The following is a 25,913-nucleotide window of genomic DNA, read 5'->3' as shown; positions in this document are numbered from 1 at the left end:
GACAAGGTCCTATAGACAGATGGATGCTTCATTCAGAAGCCTTCATGCCAATAACGGTGAAATCGGAACAACCTCATATAAATCTGTTCACAAAATCCCTGAACAATCAATTGCAGAAATATATCAGCCAAGTTCAAGATCTGCAAGCTTATGCAGTGGATGCAATGTCGACATATTAACATGATGTCATGTTTTAAAAGGTCAGTGTGCAACAGTTGTGATGATGTCATTGTGTGCAGCGGCTTTACGCGTGACGTAGGAAGTGATGACTTCAGGAAGTTTATGGCGCTCTATGGACGTCTACAGCAAGCTGACAGGATCTTTCTTCTGGGAGGACATATTCCCTCCTCTGATGTGTCTACCGATGCGCATATAATATGTGCTGGTATCATGAAGCAAGGTATCAACACAGCGTTCTCGGGGAAGTCTTAACCTGCGTCAGCAAAGGGAACTGTCCTTCTGAGGTTCATTCCTGATGTTATGTTTGCTAAAGAATGGACTTTGTATTTCGCCTATATAGACGATATATTTATTGTGGGGAAGCAACCCTGTGAAGTGCTTTACTGACGTTATCCTTATTGTGGGACTTTGTGTCGAGCCCATATCCTTTTACTACGTACTTGGAGTGGCCATTCGTTGCAGCTGCTGCTAAATATAGCTGACTTCCAACCCTCATGTCACAGATCAGTACCACAATACCATAACCAGTACCACACCTGTACAATACCATGACAGTACCACACCAGTACAATACTATGACCAGTACCACACCTGTACAATTCCATGACAGTACCACACAAGTACAATACCATGACAATACCAACACCTGTACAATACCATCACCAGTGCCACACCTGTACAATACCATGACAGTACCACGTCAGTAAAATACCATGACAGTACCATACCGGGAAAATACCATGACCATTACCACACCTGTACAATACAATAACCAGTACCACACCTGTATAATACCATGACATGTACCACACCTGTACAATACCATGACCATTACCACACCTGTACAATACCATAACCAGTACCACACCTGTACAATACCATGACCAGTATCACACCTGTGAAATACCATGACCAGTACCACACCTGTACATTACAATAACCAGTACCACACCTGTACAAAACCATAACCAGTACCACACCAGTACAATAGCATGACAGTACCATACCAGAATAATACCATGACCAGTACCACACTTGTAAAATATAATGACCAGTACCACACCTGTACAATACCATAACCAGTACCACACCTCTACAATACCATGACCAGTACCACACCTGTACAATACCATAACCAGTACCACACCTGCACAATACCATCACCAGTACCACACCTGTACAATACCATCACCAGTACCACATCTGTACAATACCTTTACCATTACCACACCTGTACAATACCATGACCAGTACCACACCTGTAGAATACCATCACAAGTACCACAACTGTACAATACCACGACCAGTACCACACCTATACAATACCATGACCAGTACCACATCTGTACAATACCATAACCAGTACCACACCTGTACAAGACCATGACCAGTACCACACCAGTACAATACCATGACCAGGACCACATCTGTACAATACCATAACCAGTACCACACCAGTACAATACCATGACCAGTACCATACCTGTACAATACCATGAACAATTCCACACTTGTACAATACCAGTACCAGTACCACACCTGTACAATACCATGACCAGTGCCACACCTGTACAATACCATGACCAGTACCACACATGTACAATGCCATGACCAGTACAACACATGTACAATACCATAACCAGTACCACACCTGTACAATACCATAACCAGTACCACACCTGTACAGTACCATGGCCAGTACAACACATGTACAATACCATAACCACTACCACACCTGTACAAAACCATAACCAGTACCACACCTGTATAATACCATGACAAGAACAACACCTGTACAAAACAATAACCAGTACAACACCTGTACACTACCATGACAGTTCCACACCAGTACAATACCATGACCAGTACCACACCTGTACAATACCATGACCAGTATCACACCTGTACAATACCATAACCAGTACCACACCTGTACAATACCATAACCAGTACCACACCTGTACAATACCATGACAGTGCCACACCAGTATAATACAATGACAGTTCCACACCAGTACAATAGCATGACAGTACCATACCAGTACAATATCATGAGCAGTACCACACCTGTACAATACCATGACCAGTACCACACCTGTACAATACCATGACAGTACCATACCAATACAATACCATGACCAGTACCACACCTGTACAATACCATGATCAGTACCACACCACCACATTATCGTGACCTGTAAAACAACAGTACGATACCGTGACAGTACCACACCAGTACAATACCATGACAGTACCACACCAGTACAATTCCATGAAAGCACTAGGCTAGTAGAATACCATGACAGTACCACACATGTACAATACCATGACAGTACCACACCAGTACAATTCCATGAAAGCATCACGCCAGTACAATACCATGACAGTACCACACCTGTACAATACCATGACAGTACCACACCAGTACAATTCCATGAAAGCACCACACCTGTATAATACCATGAAAGCACCACACCTGTATAATACCATGACAGCACCACACCAGTGCAATACTATGACAGTACCACACCAGTACAATTGCATGAAAGCACCACACCAGTACAATTCCATGAAAGCACCACACCTGTATAATACCATGACAGCACCACACCAGTACAATACTCTGACAGTACCACACCAGTACAATACCATGACCAGTACCATTCAAGAACCACACAGGTACAAAAGTACCGCGACACTACTTCAGTGAAGTAAGACAACACTTGATTCTTTCCCAGCACAAAAGTTAATTTACCCTGCAATGACAGATGGGTCATGTGAAAGTCATGAACGGGTATTCTGGTACGTGGCGCTCTCCACGCTGACTCACCAACACTCACCCAGACCGTCATTTCAGCAGAGGCCGAGACAACCTAGAGAGTATGGTGATGTGGAAGTGTTTGTGTGAAGATATACGCGGCTGGCTGACTTGGCATTTACCTGAGTTCGGTATACCCGACCTTCGTGCCCAACAACAGCCGATCCCACCAACCCGTCTTTAGACGAGCTAGTTCGTTCATCATGTCAAGGGGAATCGTTTCTCCTCCAAACAGCCTCCGGTTGTATGTGGTCAGCAAAGGCTGTCTTTGCAAAACATTATCATGAACTCTCAGTGTCAGAAATTACGTTAATTCGTAAATGTAATCAATGTGTAGATCATTGTTCGTGCGTGCGTGTGTCAATGCGTGCGTACGTATTGGGGGGAGGGTGTGTGTGCGTGCGTGCGTGCGAGCGAGCGAGCGTGTGTGTGTGTGTGAGTGTGAGAGAGGGGTGTTCATACGTGTACACAAATACAAAATTTCTGTTGATCTTGAACTAGTGCTTCAATATGTTTTGTATTCCTTCTTCGTTTATTGGTCCTGCTCCAGTAAATTAATGACAAGCAGAACTATTATATATATATCAGGGGAGCATTTGTTTGTTAAATAAATGTTGGATTTTTTATCTGCCCCCTTATCTATTGACCCATAAAATGAATCGCTCCCTCGTGAGCGATTGTAAACAGTCAGGTCACGTGATCACTCTCAGTCTATATTTAGACTCGGTTTGTTTGTGTCGGTCCGTGTCTCACGGTAGCTGAGACCTCGAAACATACTGAAGCGGATCTATCTTCATAATCGTAAGTTCCCGTCATTTCTGTGAATACTAACCAGCCCCACAGAATATCTCAGGGATATCTTCACTGCACCAGGTGACACAGTTAGTATCTTGTCGGTGCATTTGACTTTCCAGTCGCCATGCCTACTTACATTCCAATTTCTATGTCAACTCTGGTATATATCTCACTCAGTGAATGTAGGATGTCTTTCAGACGGACCTTTGGGTGATATGAATTGCCCGTGACCTATTTGCTTGAGGGTCTAAACTGGTGGCTTACGTTCCACTTTTGTCATTTGTACCTTAAGCACGACACGTTACATGTTAACAGGCGCAGTGTATGCGTGCGCGTGTGCGTGTGCGTGTGTGTGCGTGTATTAGAATTTCAAGGTTTATATTTCAGATATTATCAGTTTTGGCTATGTACGTTCTCTGGAGGACGCCCCACTCACTTTGAATGTCACATGTTATAGGTATAAGAATTTAATCGGGGGCTGTCTTGAATCAAACCAAAATTATTAATTTTAATTTATTGTTTAAGGAAATTTCGTACATTAGCTGCAATTCATTGCTACAATCGAGTCTGACCCTCTTTATAGGAAAAATGGCTTTCATTTGGAACAATTCAGAAGGTGATGAAAGTATTCATTGGAAAACATTCACTCAGTAACCGGCCTATAACACCTTATAGTTCGTCGAAAAGCCCTTCTCGAAAACGCTTCAATATTTTCCAACAAAAATTGGCAGACATACCAAGGAGATCCTGAAGTGCCTTTTACTATTTGCGGTCTTTTTGGCATATACTTATCAAACTGTGCCATACCAAGACCAGGTTGTTAAGTTATGGCTTTTGCTATTTGGGGATTTGTTGAATTTATATATCTTCAGTTTCCATGGCAAGGACTTCCAAATCTCAATTACATGGTATTTTTTATATAGCTCATACTATTCTTGCATTCGGATAGAAATATTAGATAGCTCATCACAGGACTTTCACCAAGGTTGAATTACAGTTATAGTCAGATGATATATTCTTTCGTCTGTACAAGGGGATTTGTCTTACTCTGGTGACTCTTGTTTTCAATTTAGTCAAACATCATGGCTGGGACTTTGGAATGGATTAGTGCAACTGCTTTGGAATACCGGATCACACTAATGCTGGCTTTGGCAGTGACGGTAATGGTGTATTTTATGACCCGGAAACGTTACAAGCTTCCACCGGGACCACGTGGTCTCCCGTTGCTTGGCAATATTCTAGGTAAGCTGAACACCAAAGCAGACGGAAAATGTTAAACATATGAAGTCTTCATATTTGAAACCGTCCTGAGTTTAAGTCTGCGCGAATATTCTCTAAAATTTGAATTTTAACTCATAAATACATTTCAGGTTTCAAAGTTATATGCTTCTATAGCTTAGAATTTTAAGTGTGGCCCTGCCCATATACGTATATATGTTTTCAACGTTTACAAATAATCAAAATACATGTGTTTTGTTGCATCAATTACAGCTATACAAAACAAGTCACTGTTCCGGATGCTGATACAACTGGAAAAGAAGTACGGCCCCGTGATAACCCTTAACCTTGGTAAAGCGGCTTTGTGATTTGTTCAAATTGTTCTAAGTTTCAAGGATACAACCAATGATGAAACGACAATTAATACGATATTCTTCCATGGGTGGCACAGTCGTCTGGTGTGCCATATTTCTCTGTAAAGCGTAGAGGCCTTTGTGCACGCCACTGGCTCGTGATTGTGGCTTCGAATCCTAGTTTGTCCCGATTATGTGTCTTGGTGTGTCAGTCCATAATTTTCTCAGAATTGTTTCGTTATTAAAAGTTGATAGGAATTTAAACTTATGATCATTAGGTTTTTGACAATATACAAATGGTAACTATTGGATCTAAGAGCATTATAGACATTACAAACAAAAAAAAAGGTGGTGCTCATCTTCTACTCCTAAATTGCACAATGTGTTCAGTTACATTAATATTTTGTCATTTACCTTCATTATACTTTAATCTCAGTAATCCACATCGAAATGTAATCAATATTGTACGGAGTTTTCTGTGGACAATACATACTAAATATTTTTTCCAGGAGCTAAAAGATTTTTATATACAATATCCTGAGCGTTTATTTTACTATACAAGTCCATGACTGAAGAGACCTAACATTAACATCGTGTGTTTGTTTGTTGTTTAACATCGCACTCAGCATTCATCCAGCTATAAGACGGCGATCTGTAGGTGATCCAGTCTAGACCAGACAATCTAGTGACTTCCATCATGTGCATCGATCTAAACTGCTGAGGTACGATGACATGTATCAACCAAGTCAGCCTGACCGCCCGATCCCGGAGTCGCCTCAAGCATGGGTTGTTAAAGATTAATTCTAACCCGGATCTTCACTGGTCCAGACTAAGGATCTCTGTTGGGCTGTGAGACCTTTATGGATTTCACCGTGCACAGGCTGTGGTCTTATAGCTGGGGTATTTTGTATTGCGACAAAATCTGTTGGATGTTTATTATGACCGACTGTAAACATGGCTTGTTTCCCGTAGGTCCAATACGCACCGTGTTTCTCAACAACTTGGAAGTTGTGCAGGAAGCGTACGTAGGGAAGTCTGTGGACTTTGCGGGACGGCCGCAGACGTTCTCAGGTTCGTTCAATAAAAAACATAATAAAATAATATGATAAAACCAACAAAATAACTTCTTGCAAGCACAAATTATATTTCTCATTCAACAAGCGATGGTAAACATAACTAAAGCTTAGGTTTACCATTTCTATAAACTTTGGAAAGTACATTTGCAATCACTGTGAAGTCTTACAATGTCCACATTATCCGCGAAGATTTCAATGTTAATGTGACTATTTCAGGATTGGCTCTCACCGAGGGAGGCAAGGACATTGCTTTCACAGATTATGGACCGACGTGGCAACTCCATCGGAAACTGGCACTGAGGGCTCTCAAGTAAGTCGAGAAACCAATGCAGAGATTCGTATCTTACTGTATCTTATGCCTTTGTTTCTGACGGATGGGGTCAAGACCTGATATTCTCACACATGTTCATAATATTATTAATTTGAACAGTCAAGTCTGCATTCATCAGGGATTTATTATGGGTGCAGAAAGGGTTTTGTCGCTTATATTTTTTATGCTTATGGAAAGCCAGCCAAGAATAATGTTAATACTGTGACACTGGAGACATTTATTGGGGTGACATCGGTAAACTAGAACTAAAGATTGTTTGTTTTGTAGGTACTACATGAAAGGCGAGAGGTTTCAGGACACGATAGTTGAAGTTATGGAAGCTGTGGCGGTAGAGATGGGGACAGAGACAGGATCATTTGACATCTACAGCTACATCAACCTCGCCATCTTCAACATCATCAGCAAGATCTGTTTCAATGAGAAGTGAGCAATATTACTCCGTATTTCTTACAGTTCAGCTGCATGGTGTTTATTTCCGGTGAAAAGAAAATGGTTTAGAATAATAACAAAATACTATTTACCCCACGACTCATTCAGCAAACATGAATTGTGATATTAGGATCGTTAAGATATATTCTCATGAAATGATATTATGTTTGAAAAAGTATATAAAAGCTCCTCTCTGTCAGTCTTTCGTCTTCCCGTCCACCCAATAGATCACCTTAATACACTTTTACATTTTGGACAGAATATATTGAATGTACAGATATTGCCCTTTATTCCGACATTTTTCGGCATCTGGTCAAATCTATTCCTTCTTCTTAGTATGTGGCGGTTATTTTGTGTTTTGTATGTTTCCCAATGTTTGTACCGAAGTACTACTTGTGAAGGGATGAGCACAACCACTGCAATATGTACGTTGGCATGTATGTTGATATTTGAAGATATAACGCCCAGAAAGATCCGAATTAGAACTGATCTTCAGCACCATTTTCTTATCCTTAGGGGCGCTTGACGGGATCGGGTGGTCAGGTCCCGCTGATCTGGTTGCCAAATAGCATCGTACCATACTTACGTTATGTTCCTCTCGTCAAACACTGGACTGTCTAGTCCAGACTTATTTTAACAGACCCTCTCCAGATAAACCTGGAGTAGTATGGATAGCGGAGTGTATTAAAAAGCCAAACAATATTTTGTTTTAGGTTTTCATCGGACAATGAAGAGTTCCTGAACGTCTGTAAGACAATTTGACATCTTCTCGCAAGAAACAGGAAATGGATTCGCGGAAGATGTATTCCTCCTTTAAGACTTTATCCAACAGCGAAATTCAGGAAGTTCATGAAACTAAACGGCGAGATGCTTGACTTCATGTACAAAAAGGATCAACGCACACAGAGAAACGTTTATAGCAGGTAGGTATTCTGAGCATCATGAGCATCGAACTACGCAATTGGGATACGACGTCATGCATCAACCAAGTCCGCGAGCCTGACCACCCGATCCCGTTAGGCGCATTTTACGTCAAGCGTGGGTTACTGAAGACCGATTCTAACCCGGATCTTCACCGGTCTCAAAAAAGAGTTACCACGTACCAGTTCTTGTATCTATCGGCGTTTAATCGATTAAACTCGACGTCTTTAGAGCTAGACATCGTGTGTCAAGTGGCTACTATAGCTTCGTTGGCAAGTGAAGTAAGCTCCACTTCAATGTAGAACTTTTCTCTCACACCATCTCTTTTGCAATTCAATAATATTGTCTGTCACACAAGATATAATCAGCGGTTGTTTCTCGTCTACAATGGTCTGTATGTTGTATAACGTCGCTCTCAGGAAAATGAGGATGCGGGCTTGTATATAATCTAGACTTGTCCTGACTCCACCGTGGTTGATCGATGTTGCGATGGACGAATCCCGGCACAGGGTTACTATGACACGCAATCAACAAGGTGTCCCAGTCTGGCCACCCAATCACCAAAGTCGCCTTTTACAACAAGCACGGGTTGTTTTGGGTCTATACTAATATCCTCGGGGAGAACTTTCAAATTCATTGACATCTCATGAAAATAATTCACGAGCTACTTGTATTTACCGTATATTTCCCCCTAAGGATCTGTGACATTAATGGCATCGTATTTTCACAGTTTCGAGATGGTTTTATTGCCTTTTGAATAGTAAAATGTACGACAAATGTTAACGTGACAAAGTCCCATCACAAAGGACCTTCAAAATGTCTCGCGTCCATAATCCAAAACTAATGCATTTCCATGCAGCGGAAAACAAGCGAACTGTTTCGTGCAAAATATCTCGCCATTACCTAATAACTTCGTATGTTTTTATCGCTTACTTACAAAAGCAGTATGCGAATCGGAAGAAACGTGTTATTGCAATTAAATCATTATTACTGTACCAAATGCGAATAAACAATTAAGTCAACATCGGAGAGTGCGGGAATGTTAGCTGAAGTTGGTCGGATCAGTCTGCCAATTTTAAAGTTAAAACGTGAACAATTGATGCCAGATATTCTTAGCAGCACTGGATGGTGGATAGAGGGGTGTGCAATATGTATCATAATGCGATCTTATCCGGAATCAGATTCCAAGTAACTTCTCATTCCATATCAGCGCAGGGATGAACATCTGAAAGAACTGACTGGTGGTACTGTCCACAAATGAAAATTCCCCATTACTGAGGCTGTAATACCCTGAATCCGGCTTCCCCAGTGGGTGGGAAGACCATCCATATATTCACACTCTTGTCTGAAGAAAATAATTTGATAACCACTTAAACCTACATCACATGATGATATATCTGTGTCTATCTGAAAACATTCGTTAGAGTGATTCCCTGCTTTGAGAAGATTTGAGTCAAGGCCACTGTACAGGTTTTTAACGAATGGTTTACTTTACAGGTATCAATGTTTCTAAACCACGCATGCCTCATAAAATATCAATTTCCTTTTTAAAACATTGAGCTTGTGTCAATAAGTGTTGCCCTTTTACCTCCACAAGACTTGGTTTTTCAGATGCACAACGTGACTTCACAGACGCCATGTTGATTGCCCAGAAAGAGGCAGAGGGGGAAGAAGACCAGGAGCTGCTAGAACAGATCACCAACACGCATCTCGGCCAGACAGTAGCGGATGTTTTCACAGGTAATCAAAACACATATGAAGCTTTTCAAAAGCCTCGCGAGAAACTAGGAAGATCGCTACTACTTGAAACAAATATCTTTGAAACATATCGGTAAATTGATCAGACACAATTATAATAATGTTTGTCAATATAGAATTATGTATCTTCAAGATCGAACGTAACTATATACACAGATATTTAAATTGTGAATATTAAATTCCCACTTTGGTTTACATTTTGTTTACCGTAATTTACTTTATAATTTTTTACCTGACAGCGGGCTTGGACACGTCTCGACAGACTCTGTATTGGACAGTCCTGTTCCTTGCAGCCCACCCGGAAGTACAAGCGAAACTCCATGCGGAAGTGGACAGGGTGCTGGGTAGGAAAACCTTCAGAATTCAAATCATTTCCTGTCAGTGCCATTTTCAAATTGAAGTTTGCCAAGTTTTTCACAGGCATTTAGACAGCATTTGACATCGATGCTGAAGGATACAGTATCTACGCCACGCCACGGGTTGTTGTAGCCCTACAACTTATAGCGTAGTGACACCTGTTGTAGCGCCTGGTCGCCTTGTTACTTGCAGTGTAACTGATACTCAATCTGGAGTAACGCATTTACGACATTTTGTACATCAGGACGTCTGTTTTCGTTGATGTATCGCAATACAACCGGCAAAAACCCTTTAAATAATGATGATGCAATATTTGTAAGATTCCGACAACATCATGAGGTGTTACTGAATCAGTCACATGGACACGCATTCTGTATCACCGGTCACAAACACATGAACAGGCAAGTCATGCACTTGAAGGAAAAAGACACACAGAATTATCATGGTTTATGGAATTGCATTGTACTTTATTTTTGTCACTGACTTTAAAATATTCTCGTCATGTCTACCAGAGCCTCCTTCAAATTGTAATCGTAATAGAAAAAGCCTTGTCGATTGCACCTTTAAAGGTTGTCAAACTTAAACCCAAAATCCAACTGAAGTAATACAATTGCCCAAATTTGATTTCAACGGCACCAAAAACTTGATTTCACATCTCGTATATTGGGTGTGCATTGCGCGTGATGACCGGATTTGCGGGTAAACACGGATACGAACAAAATTCGACGATCATTTCAAATGAAGCTACCTGTTACAAAACATTATCCAGTTGTAATCAGGTGCTGATTTTCAACTTCGTTGTAAATACCATTGTAAACAATCACCCTTCTTTGTATTTGTAATGAATCTATCTCTGCTATTTGAAAAGTGACATCTTGCTTTGGTGAAGCCGAACATATTTGTGATAAATACCTGATTTGTATTTACTGAATTTGTATTTACTGCTAAGACTCGAATTTGGTCAGCATAGATTGCCAATTGTAACCTGTAAATGCATTAGGTGTTCAACTAGTCCGCGACTCGTTTAGAAGTATAAACTGTCAGTAAGGACTGTTTCTAAACAATTTTCATTCACAGGTGAGCGGCGAGTACCGATGCTGTCCGAGAGACACAAGCTGCCGTACACCGAAGCCGTGCTCTATGAGAGTATGCGGAAAGGGACAGTGGCGCCTCTGAGTCTCCCCCACTCAACCACTTGTGATACAACTGTCGGTAAGACGGGAGCAGTACAGAACTGTATGTTAGTCTTTGACTTAACGGCTACGTTTAATATCAGCATTTAAGATTTGCCCTATTATTTGGGTCTGTATACATTGGCAGTAACATAGTACTGATTGGGCATGGTGATGATATTTACAATATGTTCCTCTTAAGGGCACCACAGTTAGAACTGAAAAAGGACAGAATTATTTACACATGAACTGTCCAGGATCAACAAACCGAAGGATCGAACCTCGGACTTGTCCGGATAATGATCCCCTTAGTTTGCTTGTCCGAGACTTACGGATTTCTGCAAGTAACATATCTCATTTCGTACTTAAACTGAAATAGTGTTCCAAGCTCCTCACTCACCCACCTGCCCTAAACCCACCCAGCCACCCGCTCACTCACTTACCCAAAATCCAACCCCCAACCCACTCACTCACTCAGTCAGTCGCTCACACTTTTCATCTTTTTTTAAAATTTGTTTTTCTTTCCGACATATTTTCGCAGCTGGCTACGAGATTCCAAAAGGGACGATGGTGTTTGCCAACATCTTCGCTATCCACCATGATCCAAGACACTGGAAGGAACCGGAAGTGTTTAATCCCGAACGTTTCCTAGACGATTCCGGAAGGTTTGCACCGAAGTCAGAAAGTTGGATGCCTTTCTCTGTCGGCAAGAGGGCGTGTATGGCGGAAGCTTTGGCCAAACCGGAACTGCATGTTGTCTTGGCCTCGCTCATGAGGTGTTTTGAGATTCGACTGCCGGTCGGAGTGACCCCTGACCTTGAACCGGACGACGGAAGCTTTTCATTTACGCCTAAGCGCTATCAGGTTGTCGTCAAAAACAGATTTGCATGAGATTGGAAGATGTGACAATCCAGCTGATGTCCAAGTGTACGAGGAGTACCAATTTTACACATAACTGAATTATGCTGCTAATATATGTTGTCAGCTTACGTAAGAATAATTTGGTAGAAAGTAATGGTTGATGGAAACATTTTCCCTAGCATACATTAGTTATCAAACTTTAAATATAAAAATATGTGTGCTTTGTCATATCTAGCTCGTCTGTAAATCGTCGCCTCCAGCTATGTGATTTCATAATCACCTTTTGCCATGTGGTTCTATCGTTACCTCTTACCATATATGTGTTCCATCGTCACCTATAGCCATGTGATTCCGTCGTCATCTTTAGACATGTGATTCTATCATCGTCTCTAGCCTAGCCATGTGGTTCCATTGACACCTCCAGCCACGTGGCTCTATCGTCTCCTCCAGCCACGTGGCTCTATCGTCTCCTCCAGCCATGTGGCTCTATCTTCTCCTCTAGCCATCTGGCTCTATCTTCTCCTCCAGCCATGTGGCTCTATCGTCTCCTCCAGCCATGTGGCTCTATCGTCTCCTCCAGCCATGTGGCTCTATCGTCTCCTCTAGCCATCTGGCTCTATCTTCTCCTCCAGCCATGTGGCTCTATCGTCTCCTCCAGCCACGTGGCTCTATCGCCTCCTCCAGCCATGTGGCTCTATCTTCTCCTCTAGCCATCTGGCTCTATCTTCTCCTCCAGCCATGTGGCTCTATCGTCTCCTCCGCCTCCTCCAGCCACGTGGCTCTTTCGTCACCCTACAGCCATGTGGCTCTACCGTCTCCTCAGGCCTTGTGGCTCTATAGTTTCTTCCAGCACGTGAATCTATCGTCTCCTCCAGCCATGTGGCTCTATCGTCTCCTCCAGCCATGTGGCTCTATCTTCTCCTCTAGCAATGTGGCTCTATCGTCATCTCTTAATCATCTGTTTTCCAGATCAAATGCTATCACCAAACATCACACCATATGACGTTCAATATGACTCTGGAATTTTGTTGCATGGATGAAATTTCATTCACATGTATTCTCTTTATTAGGCAAACAGAAATATGCATGATATATACTGAAGTCACTAAAAGGTGTGTCACCTCCATTTACTTGTGAACGCCTCCGTGGTGTAGTGGTTAGAGCGTCCGCCCGGAAAGCGCAAGGTCGTGGGTTCGATCCCCGACTGCGTCATACCAAAATACGTTAAAATATGGTACTTGTTGGTCCCTGCCTGGCGCTCGGCATTAATTGGTACAACAAGGACTGGTCGACTCGGAGTCAGTATAATGTGTCTGAGTGGGGTATTCATGCTTCACTGCGGCATGGTATCTCAGTGGGCTAGGACTATAAAGCCAGCTTCAGTCTGGGCTAGTACAAGCAGCCGCACCTACACATACACACGCATGCACGTCGTCATATGAGCGAGATATTCTCAAGCACGACGTAAAACCCAATTTCACCTCACCTCACCTCATTGAGCTCGGAAGACGAGGTGCATGGGTTGCATTTAACACTGTACATACCGTGTTCACAGCAATAAAGTTTATTCCTCAGAATAGAGACGTCCCTTTCTTATTGATCCTTAATTGTCATTTGTTCAAATTGTGTGTAAGTAATCAGGAGCAAGCATTTTAGTATTCAATGTGTATTCACTACATGCAACACTACATGTAACAATTGGCTTCAGCCGATATAACTAGCACTAGGCTACAATGTTTTCACCTTTTTCACCAATTTCACCTCACCTCACCATTTACTTGTATGCATGTTTCACCTGTCCCCTGGTACTGAATGGTATGTGGTTCTGTGTGGAAAGTATGTATTTCTTAAATGTACTACTATTTAATGGACAGAACAATCAATGTGTCTATTTCCCTTTGAAATCTCTGTAAGTGCTTATATCTGCATCTCTATGTACTTTTGACTGTCATTTTGTACTACATTTATTAAAAATATCTTGTAATAAAAATCTACCTAAACCTGGAGAGGTTTCCTATTCCTTGAGACCCGTGAAGATCCGGGGTAGAATAGGTCTTCAGCAACCCATGTGCTTGCCATAAAAGGCGACTATCTTGTCGTAAGAGGCGACTGACGGGATCGGTTGGTCAGTTTCGCTGACTTGGTTGACACATGTCATCGGTTCCCAATTGCGCAGATCGATGCTCATGCTGTTGATCACTGGATTGTCTGGTCCAGACTCGATTATTTACAGACCGCAGCCATATAGCTGGGATATTGCGGAGTGCGGCGTAAAACTAAACTCACTCACTCCTATTCCTTGAAGTAAGTCTTCCTTGGGTACTCTAGCATTTTTTCACCGAAAACATGTCTAATGGCCGTGCAAAAAGTCTTTAATTTAAAAAAATAATAATTTAACAACAAACTTAATTTTGTTGATGCGGTATGCAGTGGTGGGCGTATCACCCCCTTTTATGAATAATGATATACAAAGGCCATGACATACTCAATACAAGATCACTTGGTGAGGGAGGCATGGCCCTGCCTACTGGAGAGAACCGACTGACCGAAGCAAGCACGCTCTCTCGAGCTTAGGTCAAGTTGGTAATGCCTGATGAATGTACTCGGTCGGCTCCAAATAGCCGCTGAGCAGATCTCTTCAATGGGCAGGGCCGCTGCGAACGCCTTAGAGGTAGCGACAGCCCTGACCGAGTGAGCTTTCAACCCCTCAGGGGGAGGCCTACCCTTAAAGTTGTAGGCCGTACAATTTGCAGAGACGAGCCAGCGGGAAATAGTTTGCTTATTGGCTGGCTCGCCAACCTTCCCTCCGCCATAGCAGCAAAACAATTGAGACCCCTTGCGGATTTCTTTTGTTCTCTTTATGTAGGCATGGAGAACCTGGCGAACATCCAGCGAGTGAGAGCTCGTTGGAGAGGATCCCGAGGTAGAAGGATGTGTGAAAGCAGGAAGCTCAATAGGAGCTGTCACATGGAAGGTATGAGCAACCTTAGGACGATAAGTATCCGGTAGGCGAATGCTTACTCTGTCTTTGTGGAAAACAGTAAACGCTTTGTCTGCAGACATAGCATGTATGTCACCCTCCCTTCTACCAGAAGTCACCGCCACAAGGAAAGCATTTTCCATGTTAGCAGCTGGAGTAGTATATAGAATGGGGATTCTGTGACAGGCCGATTAAGAGCGTCATTATATATCAATTCCGCTACCAGCCCCAAGTATAAATTAACTATTTCGAGCAGAGACATCATTCGATGCACATCCCAGACCCCTATAGGAGCCTTAAAATCTGTATGGTACCATGAGTTTCGGTAACCCCGGGCGGGAGCGAGGACGAATCAACAGCCTGCAATACGTCCCTGTAGACTACAAGCCGCAGACCGTGCCGGATGCTAAGCAGCCACCAGTTCCCCTGTCATAGAATGGGGATTCTGTGACAGACCGACTAAGAGCGTCATTATATGCCAATCCCACTCACAAGTATAAATTAACGATTTCGAGCAGAGACACCATTCGATGCACCTTTGAAACTCCCCCAGGCCAACTAAGAGCACCAATTTCACCACTGGTGGGCCTCAGTGGTTTATGAGCGTGTGCCCGTACGCATAAGTCGTGACGCCGTCGGCAGCGATCCACTGTTTGGCTTAATGGGCGACAGCGACGTCTTGTTGAGGGTGATGCCGTAGATGTTATGTTTGTCGGTTCTCAGCGCATTCATTCGGTGTTTGAACGTCTTATTCTTGAACAGAGCTTGTTTGAAGAGGACGTGCTTGATGTGTTGTTTCACCACATATCTCTTGACCCCCTTTGCCTTTCGGATCTCACCCTTGTCAGCTTTCAAGATGGAGTACATCTTAGGCCTCAAGCCGAAGTATTCAGCGATGGGTGTGCCCGCGCATTCATCCTTCATCTTGCCAAGGACCTTTTTGTTGGTCGTGCTGTGTAGGGCATGGTCCTTGGGGTAATCGCTGGTGTCGTACAGGTGTATGTGTTTTGCCATGTCCTCGTACACATCCTCGGTGCGTATATCCAACAACAAGGAATCCGTGTCCGTGTACAGCAGCCCGCATCGATCACCAGATTGCTTCTTGAGCCGGTTGTAGTAGAAATCATACATGAAATGTTTGGACAGGCCGAGAATGCTCATCCCCACATAGACGGGCCGGTTGAGCTTGATGTGACTTTTGTTCTTGTGCAGCGCCGCCAAATCGTTATCGAATAGCTTGCTTCGGTTGAAGGCCGGGCTAGCGATCAGTTTCCTGAGTTTTTCCTCCTGGTGCGATCGCACGAGTTTGACCGTTACCCGTTTTCTCAGGTTCTCCATCGTCTTACCAAACACCGAGTTGTTCATGAGCTTATACAAATTCTTCTCGAAGTCACTGGTGGCTACCTTTCGCAGGTCCGTGTTCATTCTGATGTAGGGCTCCATCCAAGGACTTTGATTGAACTTAAGCACCCTATGAATTTTGGTCAGTTTCATACCCAACGATAGGTACAGCTGCAGGTTGCAATAGTGCACGACGTACTTGGTCTTGTTCATCAAGTTCGGGACGAGTTTTTCCACCCGAACCAAGGTCTTCTCACCCAACAAGTCCGGCTGATAGTCGGACATCCAGTCTCGGCAGACCATCAACCGTTCGGGGGCCAGCGGGTAGCTGTTGTGGGTAGCGTGTAATGCCTCGGGATACTCCAGATCCACTTTGAGGATGTAACCCTTCCCCGAATCCAGCGTGATGATCGTGATATCAATCTCATCGTCCAGCCACTCAAACCCACCAGTAGGCAGAGACTGGCTCATAGCCCAGCCGTACAGGTTGTTGGCATCGAGATAGAGGAGATGATTGGTGGGCTTGCTAGAGTCGTAGCCTTCCATGTATTTATTGTTAGCTCTTGCGTACCGTTTGGCAGCCATGGAGATCCCTCCTTGCAATCCTTTTTCGATGAACAGGTGCATGTCGTAGTCCGTGAGCAATTCCAGCTCAACTCCGGTTTTCTTCAGCAGCGCATCCCACGATAGACCGGGGCTGGTGTAGTACCATGCAGGGTCGAGTTGATACTGTTTCAAACGCATCCTCCTAAACGTCTCGAACACATCGGCTAGCAGGAGCACATCCGTTCTCAAGTATAGATCGTGGTAGTCACCCATATTCTTACATCCCAGTTTCTCCCACACGTTCTGCGCGTGGACGTAATCATCCTGGGAGATATGGGATTCGGTCAGGTTGCTGTAAAATTGGCCGATAGGAGGTAATCGGGTCTCGTCGAACTTAGACCAATCATCCATGTACTCGTATGGGTACACACCCTTCCTCATCAGCAGGGGCCGAGTCTCGGCGTTGGTGTATCGATCAGTGATGGGGAAGGTGTCATTGGCTTTGCCCAAACTATCGAGCGATGACCGGAGGAACTGAGTGCTGTCAATGAATCTCAGACCATTGAGCGAGAACGAGATGTATTTTTCCATGTTGTTGGGGATGCACTTGATATCACCACCGACCTTTGAGATGGCCTGCATGATCAGGTGGGCATCGTACCCTCTCAGATTGTGGAAGACCACGGGGATGTTGATTGTTTTAGGGTTGATTCTAAGCTGGAGGTTGCATGCGTTATGGGCGGCACCTCGGTACTGGCCGGTGATGTGGCAGTGATCTCTCATGCCATCCCCGTTAAGCGGTCCCTGGCATATGTGACAATTCTCAGCACGCTTGTTGGCGACTTGGTCATTCGGTGTCATGCGCATGGGGGCAGCGGTGTACAGCCTTTTCCTAATGATTTTCTCTTCCTGTTGCAAACACATCAGGAATCGTTCGGCCGCGCTGGGACCTCGGTAGATGACTGGAGCGTTCGTTTGTCCATCGCATCGGACGACCACGTACCCGAACCCGCAGGCTTGGTGTTCTTGGGTCTTGCACGTAAAACTCTGCTCAGTGTTGGGCACGTCGTGGTCGACCCTTTGATGAGGGCTTCGAAGTCTGCGTAGATCATGTAAGGCACAGGCATCTGATGTTTGTGGTTGGTGAATTTCAAGATGTTGTCGCCTTCCTTAGGCATGTTAATTCGGATCGCCGTCTCTCCTACACCTAGGCAATCCCCCTGGTGCGCTTGCAGCAGGTCGGCTCGCGTAAAACCGTGCAGACATCGTTCGCAGAAGTGTTTCTTTTCTCTGTGCATCGATTGATCGTGCAACAGCCGGCTCAGATTTTTTATCGCCGTGTAGTGATACTGACCGTCTTTTTCGATGAGGAATATATTCGTTCTACGCATGGTTTTATCACCCACAGGGCTTATCCTATGCACGATGGTTTTGTCACCTTCGTGGCCGAACACATTGACGTCCACCTTGTTTTGCTTTTCGAATTACGCCCAGTAGGAGATGGGTGTTAAGCGTTCTACACCTGTGAAGTCAAACCGGATACTTCGATCGATGGATAGCTGGAACGCCTGCCCGGATTACCCGTTGGTTCATGCGTAGCAGCTATGACCGCCACCACCGCACAGTAATCGTTAACATCATCGCCTTGGGTTTTGGGGTTAACGAGGGCCTTTTTGGCCTTGAAATGCTGGGCACCGGTATGTGAGACCCACCTCTGAGCGGTATGTAGTTCGCTATGTCGAGATAAACGGTGTTGATTTTGTCTACCACCCATCCAGAGCCCATGTGGGTATATCTCTCCAACGACTCTTTTATTTTCTGCAACGATGCATCGATGGAGGATTCAATCAATTCTGGTTTGGTTAGGGCTTCCTGTTTGCCTCTGAAATAAGGTGCAACGTACTCAGTACTGCCGTCCGTATTCTGTTTTTGGAGCTCCATTTTCATCGTTAGTTGGTACTTGATGCTTTTCAAGTCGCCTAGTTCTTCGCGGAGTTTACTAGCGATGGGGGGTTTGACTGTACCGGTATCGATTTTGGAATCAACCATCATTATCCAGCCCCGGAGATACTTACCCATGGCGTGCTCCGTCGGCACGAATCTCAACTCGACTGGCCTGGTGTCTTCCAGCAAGGTGATCAGCTCGGCTCTTCTCATGCAGGAATAACCCTTCAATCCCCGTTCTTTAGCTCGGAGTTTCAGGTCCCGCACGGTTGGGGGCTTGGTTTATTTCATATCGAGCAAGGTGAGCAGTTGGGGTTTCCTAATGCGGGAATAGCCCCTCAATCCACGACTTTTGGCAAGAGCTTTGAGTTTGCTGACGGTAGTCATGGTGTATACCTTATGCGGAGCCAAATGTCTAATAGGGTGTTTTCAATGTGCAGATAATCCCGTCAGCCTTCAAAAAAATATGAAGCGCCCCTTAAACTTTCATCCTGAGCAGCCGGTAACGTTCGTTGAGATGGTCTTTCTTCTTGTCGTAAATAAGTTGGTTTCGAACTACGTCCCTTCCATGGTCTTTGCACAACCCATAATGTCCTTTGACCCCTATGCATACTTTGCATACGTAATTGACATGACCCTTTCTGCGCAGAGTGGGCATGCGAGGTGGCAATATTCAGCCAAACAGCGTTTGCATGCAGGTTGTGGGCTTGCCGAGCAATACCCATTTGCAATAATGAGTTCCCACAGGCCACATGTTGTATACCTTATGCGAAGTCAACTGTCTAAATGAATGCTATGCCATGTGGAAGGGTTCCCGGGGCTTGGGTGTTTCTACCTTCTTGCCGACTGGGGAAACTGGTTTGCTGTGCTTCCAGGTCTTGTGGAGGACCCTCCAGAGAACAACAGCGGCTAGCAAAATGTAGGCCCATCTTTGGGCCGATTCCACCATCTGCCCTACCTTCTGTATACCTATCTCTTCTTGGTGGCATGGTTGTTTTTCCCTTGGCATATATATACCCATATTTCCTACTTGTCTATATGGGAATCCCAATCCTCTCCCAGGAATCCCAATCCTCCCCAGGAATCCCAATCCTCCCAGGAATCCCAACCCTCCCCAGGAATCCCCATGCTTTCCAAGGAAACTCCTAGCAATGCTCAGAAATGCTTAGCAAATGCTCAGCAATGCTTAGCAATGCTTAGCAAAACAAGCAAACTTCTAGGTTCTGTCTAGTGTGTCCAGCTTGTCTAGTCTGCACCTAGTGTGACCCAGTTTGCCTCGTCCGCCTAGTCGACTGCGCCCACCGTCCAGGACTTCTACGACCACTTGGGGAGGCTTGAGGCTCATGTGGAGCAAACCACGAATACGTTGCCAGCTCGTGTGGAGCAAACCACGAATTTGTTGGTCGACATCTTGTCGATGCTGGACAAGGATGACGAGGAAGAGGAAATAGAAAGCATCGGGGAGGAACAAGAAGAGACCCATCTGGATATCCAGAAGGTCCGGCAGATGCTAGAAACAGCCCAAAGGTGGACCTACCTTTCGATAGTGTCGTTGCTGAAAAAATGGGTTGCCCTAGCGAAAATGAGATTCTTATATTGTCTCTGCTCGAAATCATTGAGATGCATGGGCTGTTCATCGAATGATGTCTCTCGAAATCGTTGAGGTGCAGGTCTGGGCTGTACATCGAATGATGTCTCTGCTCGAAATCATTGAGGTGCATGTCGGGGATCTGGGCTGTGCTGTGCATCGAATGATGTCTCTGCTCGAAATCGTTGAGGTGCATGTCGGGTGTACATCGAATGATGTCTCTGCTCGAAATCGTTGAGGTGCATGTCGGGGGTGTACATCGAATGAAGTCTCTGCTCGAAATCATTGAGGTGCATGGGCTGTACATCGAATGATGTCTCTCATCGAAATCGTTGAGGTGCAGGTCTGGGCTGTACATCGAATGATGTCTCTGCTCGAAATCGTTGAGGTGCATGTCGGGGGTCTGGGATGTACATTGAATGATGTCTCTGCTCGAAATCGTTAATTTATACTGGGGGCTGGAAGCGGAATTGGCATATAATGGCGCTCTTAGTTGGCCTGTCACAGAATCCCCATTTTATGACAGGGGAACTGGTGGCTGCTTAGCATCCGGCACCGTCTGCGGCTTGTAGTCTACGGGGACGTATTGCAGGCTGTTGATTCGTTCTCGTTTCCGCCCAGGGTTGCCGAAACTCATGGTACCATACAGATTTTAAGGATCCTATAGGGGTCTGGGATGTGCATCGAATGGTGTCTCTGCTCGAAATCGTTAATTTATACTTGGGGCTGAAAGCGGAATTGATATATAATGACACTCTTAATTGGCCTGTCACAGAATCCCCATTCTATATACTACTGCTGGAGTGAAAGAGATGAAAAGGAAGGACCGGAGAGCCAATCTAAAACGATTGTCAAGTCCCAAGGGGGACTTGTACCTCTTGTAGTAGGGCGCACTCTGTCCACTCCCGCTAGAAAGTGCTGTACAAGAGGGTGCTGTCCCAGAAGAGCACCATCGACAGGGATGTGAAAGGTAGAAATAGCCGTGGAGTACCCTCGAATAGTCGAGGCCGACAAACCATCGTTCAGACGGGACTGAAGGAACTCCAATACTGTGACTAGATCTGCAGAAAAGGGATCTGGAAACCCTCTGTTGTCACACCAACGCACATAACGGGCCCATCTATCCTCATACTGAACGTTTGTCGAACCCCTCCTCGAAGCCAGAATTGTGTCTGCAACTGGTGTAGGAATTCCACGTGCCTCGAGTTGAGACCTGACAGAGGCCAAGCCACCCATTGAATGTGGGGATTCGGTGTGGTGCTTCGTTCTGAGAAGGTCCGGTCAAAAAGGTAATAGAACAGGAGGCTGAGCCAGAAACCTGAGAATTACAGGAAACCAGCTCTGGGACGGCCAAAGGGGTGCGAGGAGCACAAGAAACCGAGCTGGCTGGGTGGAAATCTGAGACGGGACCCTGGGGACTAACGGTAGGGGCGGGAAAGCCCACAGTATCTTGCCCGTCCAATCCAGTGCAAAGGCGTTGGAAGCTAACGCCCTTGGGTCTGGGATCCGAGAGCAGAACACAGGAATCTGATTTGTCCCCCCCAGACGCAAACAGATCGACCTGGAACGGTCCGTACAACTGGGAAATAACCCTGAATGTCCTTCGATTGAGCATCCACTCGTGTGGGGCTAGGATTCGCCTTGACAGGGCATCTGCTCGGAAATTCTCCAGCCCCAGAAGGTACACTGGGATCACAGACACGTTGTACCGGTCGCACCACAGTAGGAACTGCCATGCCTCCGCGAGGAGCGGGCCAGACACAGTGTCGCCTTGCTTCAGGATACACGTCATTGCCGTCTGGTTGTCCATTTCTAGACGAACCGTCTGGTTCTGAACATGGTCCTTGAAGCTCTCGAAAACCAGCCTGACTGCTCTCAGTTGACTGCCCAGAACACACACACACACCAGCCGGAAAGGGACGCATCTGTCTGAACTGAGAGAGATTGGGTCGAGGCCTTCAGTTGTTGGCGATCTATAGCCTGCTTTTATATTGTATTGTCCAAATAGTGCGATCAGTTTTAACTTTCCACACTAGTTTTAGTTGTAACTGTGATATTCTAGTTGTTTTACTGTCCTTCGTCGACAGGTTTTTATAATATACATATATTCCATTTCAATGTCAAATATGTTCTCGTCACGATATTGCTGAGATATTGCCGATGTGACGTTGAATATTAACTCTCTCTCACTATTTTCAGACATAAGCAGTTTATCATAGGACTAGGTTTTTTTAATAGATATTCGATTTGCATATCCCATTTACCGTTGCTTTGAAACCATAGACCTAAATGTTTATGATAGTCAACTTCTTTAAGATTTACGTTATTCATCATTAAATCTGTTTTAGCACTAGGCATTACTTTTTAGTGAATAACATAACCGCTGATTTTTCAGGACTAAACGATACCTGTCATTTCTTTGCCCACTCAGAAAGATTAGCAAGATCATTGTTCAATGTTCTTGTTGCATCGGCCGGGTTACCTATGATTATGTAAAGGGAGGTATCTTCAATAAATAAACGCATGTTGCTTGAGATACCATCAAGTAAATAATTAATATAAAAGGGGAACATAAAGGGACCAAGTACGGAGCCTTGGCCTACATTATCTCCTTCGTCATCCAACAGTCTATCCACCTATCCATCAGGCGTCATCCACCCAACTTAGTCTACATCAGGCGTCATCCACCTAGGTGTACATTATCTCAGGCGTCATCCACCTAGGTGTACATTATCTCAGGCGTCATCCACCTAGGTGTACATTATCTCCTTCATCACCCAACTTAGGGCGTCATCCACCTAGGTGTACATTATCTCAGGCGTCATCCACCTAGGTGTACATTATCTTCTTCGTCACCCAACTTAGTCTACATCAGGCGTCATCCACCTAGGTGTACATTATGTCAGGCGTCATCCACCTAGGTGTACATTATCTCAGGCGTCATCCACCTAGGTGTACATTATCTCAGGCGTCATCCACCTAGGTGTACATTATCTCCTTCGTCACCCAACTTAGTCTACATCAGGCGTCATCCACCTAGGTGTACATTATCTCAGGCGTCATCAAAGTGGGTCTTCATTATCTTATTCGCGATCAAGCTAGGCGTACATAAATTCGGTCCTTCATAGAGATTAACGATGATCGCTGAGAAGAAGGAAGAATGTGTGATGCAGTCATTTAGAAAGACCCACGAGATTGGAGCCCAAATCACGGCCAGCACTGACGGCTTCAGTCAAATCAGCAGAGGAAAACCCTGGTACATAAAAGTAGGACTCTGAAGTGCGAACTTCATCTTCGGACCACGACTGAGACGCTGCTGCAGAGAATTAGATATCAAGACCACGTCATGGATCCAGCGACCTGTAGAGATCACAAGCGGAATGCAACCACATCGGCTGCATGGACTGCACGTGGATCACATTGACCGCACCGGTCATCCACGCCACAGAGTCGATCTGCATCAGAGTTCAGTTCAGAGTTCCACCATTCGTGATGTCAGTGGATCCATGGATATTCACGACTCTAACAGCAATGCTACTTGCATAGCAACACGTGCAACACATAATAATTCATGGTTATCTGGTTTCCTGTCTCCAAAGTCAATTAGATGACTATTTAGAAGACTCCCGATTTCGTCAGGAATTTTGGTTTGATGCTGTATCAAGACAAACCAGAGCTTCAGCCCAAGAAAATACAGAAATACACAGGGGATGTATTTGACACGTAAGCCAGGATAACGCAGTAAAAACTCTCAACACACTCTTCAACAATTGATGTTGGTATTAAGAGCAATCTCGCATCTCACATTCACAGACCCACTGCATCTAAGATTCATTCAGAATTGGATCATCAATCAGCATCGAGGGTAACAGCTAGGTTCTGTAATTGTACATATGGATCTGGTAGTCAAGGGCCATTGTGGTGGAAGAATCCTGACAACGTCACACCCCATACTAAGAATGCCGTGGCAGATTTTAATTTCTTCACAAATACTTCACCCGCGGAATGGGGGAGTTCATCTGGAAGACAAGGTAGCATCAAGTCTCGGTGAGTTAGATTCACCAGCCCACATCAATAGCCTGAGATGAGAGCAGTACTATGGGCCATCACGCACTGGCCACTAATACTCTAGTAATCTCCCTACTACAGCGTGTTCAGCTTGACCTGAGCTACTCTACATATGCATGACCCGAGAGGTCAATGGCACAAACGGCTGGTTGAGTTAACTTCATTAAATAGGGGAGCAGAGACTGTTGTTATTGTTGCGTTTGTTTCGAAACATGCATACATGGATTCGTTACAGAACTTGTCCCGGAAAACAACACTTCTGAAAAAACAATTCAATTAAAACATGAATTGTTTTAACAGTCATATGCTATCTAGTTTGGTTTACTAACTTAACGGTGTAAAGTCAGTTACTTTCAGAATCCAATTCACTCTCGCTATCACTCTCTCCACCCAGTTCAATTATCATTTTTTTCTATCGACCTTGTCTCGGCTGTTCGGACATGTTGACAATCTGCTGACAAAGGCGCACCCCTTCACAGTAATAGACCCAACCAGTTGTGACACGGTCTTGCAATGCATTAGTATTCACTTGATCAGGTCAAGCTGAACAACCTGTAGTTGCTTTGGGCAATGCCTCAGTAGTTGCCTATATCAACAGAATTTGAGGCACCCATTCTCAAGTCAACGAGAGAATTTCGCGATCTAGCCGACAGTCTGGATTGCAACAGTTTGGCAAGGCACATCCAAAGGAAAATCAACATCTTTGCAGATGCTTTATCATGACAAGACAAGGTCCTATAGACAGATGGAGGCTTCATTCAAAAGCCTTCATGCCGATAACGATGAAATGGGAACAACCTCATATAAATCTGTTCACAAAATCCCTGAACAATCAATTGCAGACATATATCAGCCAAGTTCAAGATCCGCAAGCTTATGCAGTGGATGCAATGTCGACATATTGTTATGATGTCATGTTATTGCAGGACTGTGTGCATTAGTTGTCATGATGTCATGTTTTAAAAGGTCAGTGTGCAACAGTTGTGATGATGTCATGCTAATGCAGGACTAGCAAAGGATTGTGTGCAGCGGCTTTACGCATGACGTCGGAAGTGATGACTGCAGGAAGTTGTTGGCGCTCTTGGACGTCTACAGCAAGATGACAGGATCTTTCTTCTGGGAGGACATATTCCCTCCTCTGATGTGTCTACCGACGCGCATATAATATGTGCTGGTA

At 44.6% G+C, this 25,913-nt stretch overlaps 2 protein-coding genes and 1 long non-coding RNA gene across 7 annotated transcripts in view; all 3 read left to right on the top strand.

Annotated features, from left to right (window-relative positions):
• The first annotated feature begins 3,720 nt into the window (after nucleotides 1–3,720).
• LOC124263437 (cytochrome P450 1A5-like) overlaps nucleotides 3,721–25,913 on the top strand; it is a 51,607-nt gene continuing 29,414 nt past the window's right edge. Inside the window, exons 1-3 of one of the 5 annotated variants that reach the window (XM_046698076.1) lie at nucleotides 3,721–3,799; nucleotides 4,867–5,035; nucleotides 5,285–5,362. In XM_046698076.1, the coding sequence (XP_046554032.1) occupies nucleotides 4,876–5,035; nucleotides 5,285–5,362 (238 nt within the window). In that variant the 5' untranslated portion in view covers nucleotides 3,721–3,799; nucleotides 4,867–4,875. Of the gene's footprint in view, nucleotides 3,880–4,844; nucleotides 5,036–5,284; nucleotides 5,363–25,913 lie in introns of all 5 variants that reach the window. The other 4 variants (XM_046698075.1, XM_046698077.1, XM_046698079.1 and 1 more) reach the window with 4 other exon arrangements.
• On the top strand, nucleotides 6,660–7,959 carry LOC124263441. Its single transcript, XR_006894842.1, has 3 exons — nucleotides 6,660–6,750; nucleotides 7,039–7,194; nucleotides 7,914–7,959. It is a non-coding gene; the product is annotated as an uncharacterized LOC124263441 (long non-coding RNA).
• On the top strand, nucleotides 8,036–12,581 carry LOC124263439 (cytochrome P450 2J4-like). Its single transcript, XM_046698082.1, has 5 exons — nucleotides 8,036–8,123; nucleotides 9,733–9,861; nucleotides 10,119–10,223; nucleotides 11,314–11,448; nucleotides 11,950–12,581. The coding sequence occupies exons 2-5, from the start codon at nucleotides 9,759–9,761 to the stop codon at nucleotides 12,297–12,299; spliced, it is 693 nt and encodes a 230-aa protein (XP_046554038.1). The 5' UTR covers nucleotides 8,036–8,123; nucleotides 9,733–9,758; the 3' UTR covers nucleotides 12,300–12,581.

Source organism: Haliotis rubra, unplaced genomic scaffold (assembly GCF_003918875.1).
Source record: "Haliotis rubra isolate DU_JTF1 unplaced genomic scaffold, ASM391887v1 Scf881, whole genome shotgun sequence".
Classification (NCBI taxonomy): domain Eukaryota; kingdom Metazoa; phylum Mollusca; class Gastropoda; order Lepetellida; family Haliotidae; genus Haliotis; species Haliotis rubra.
Note: the sequence above shows the minus strand (reverse complement) of the source record. Positions and strands in the feature narration are given on the sequence as shown.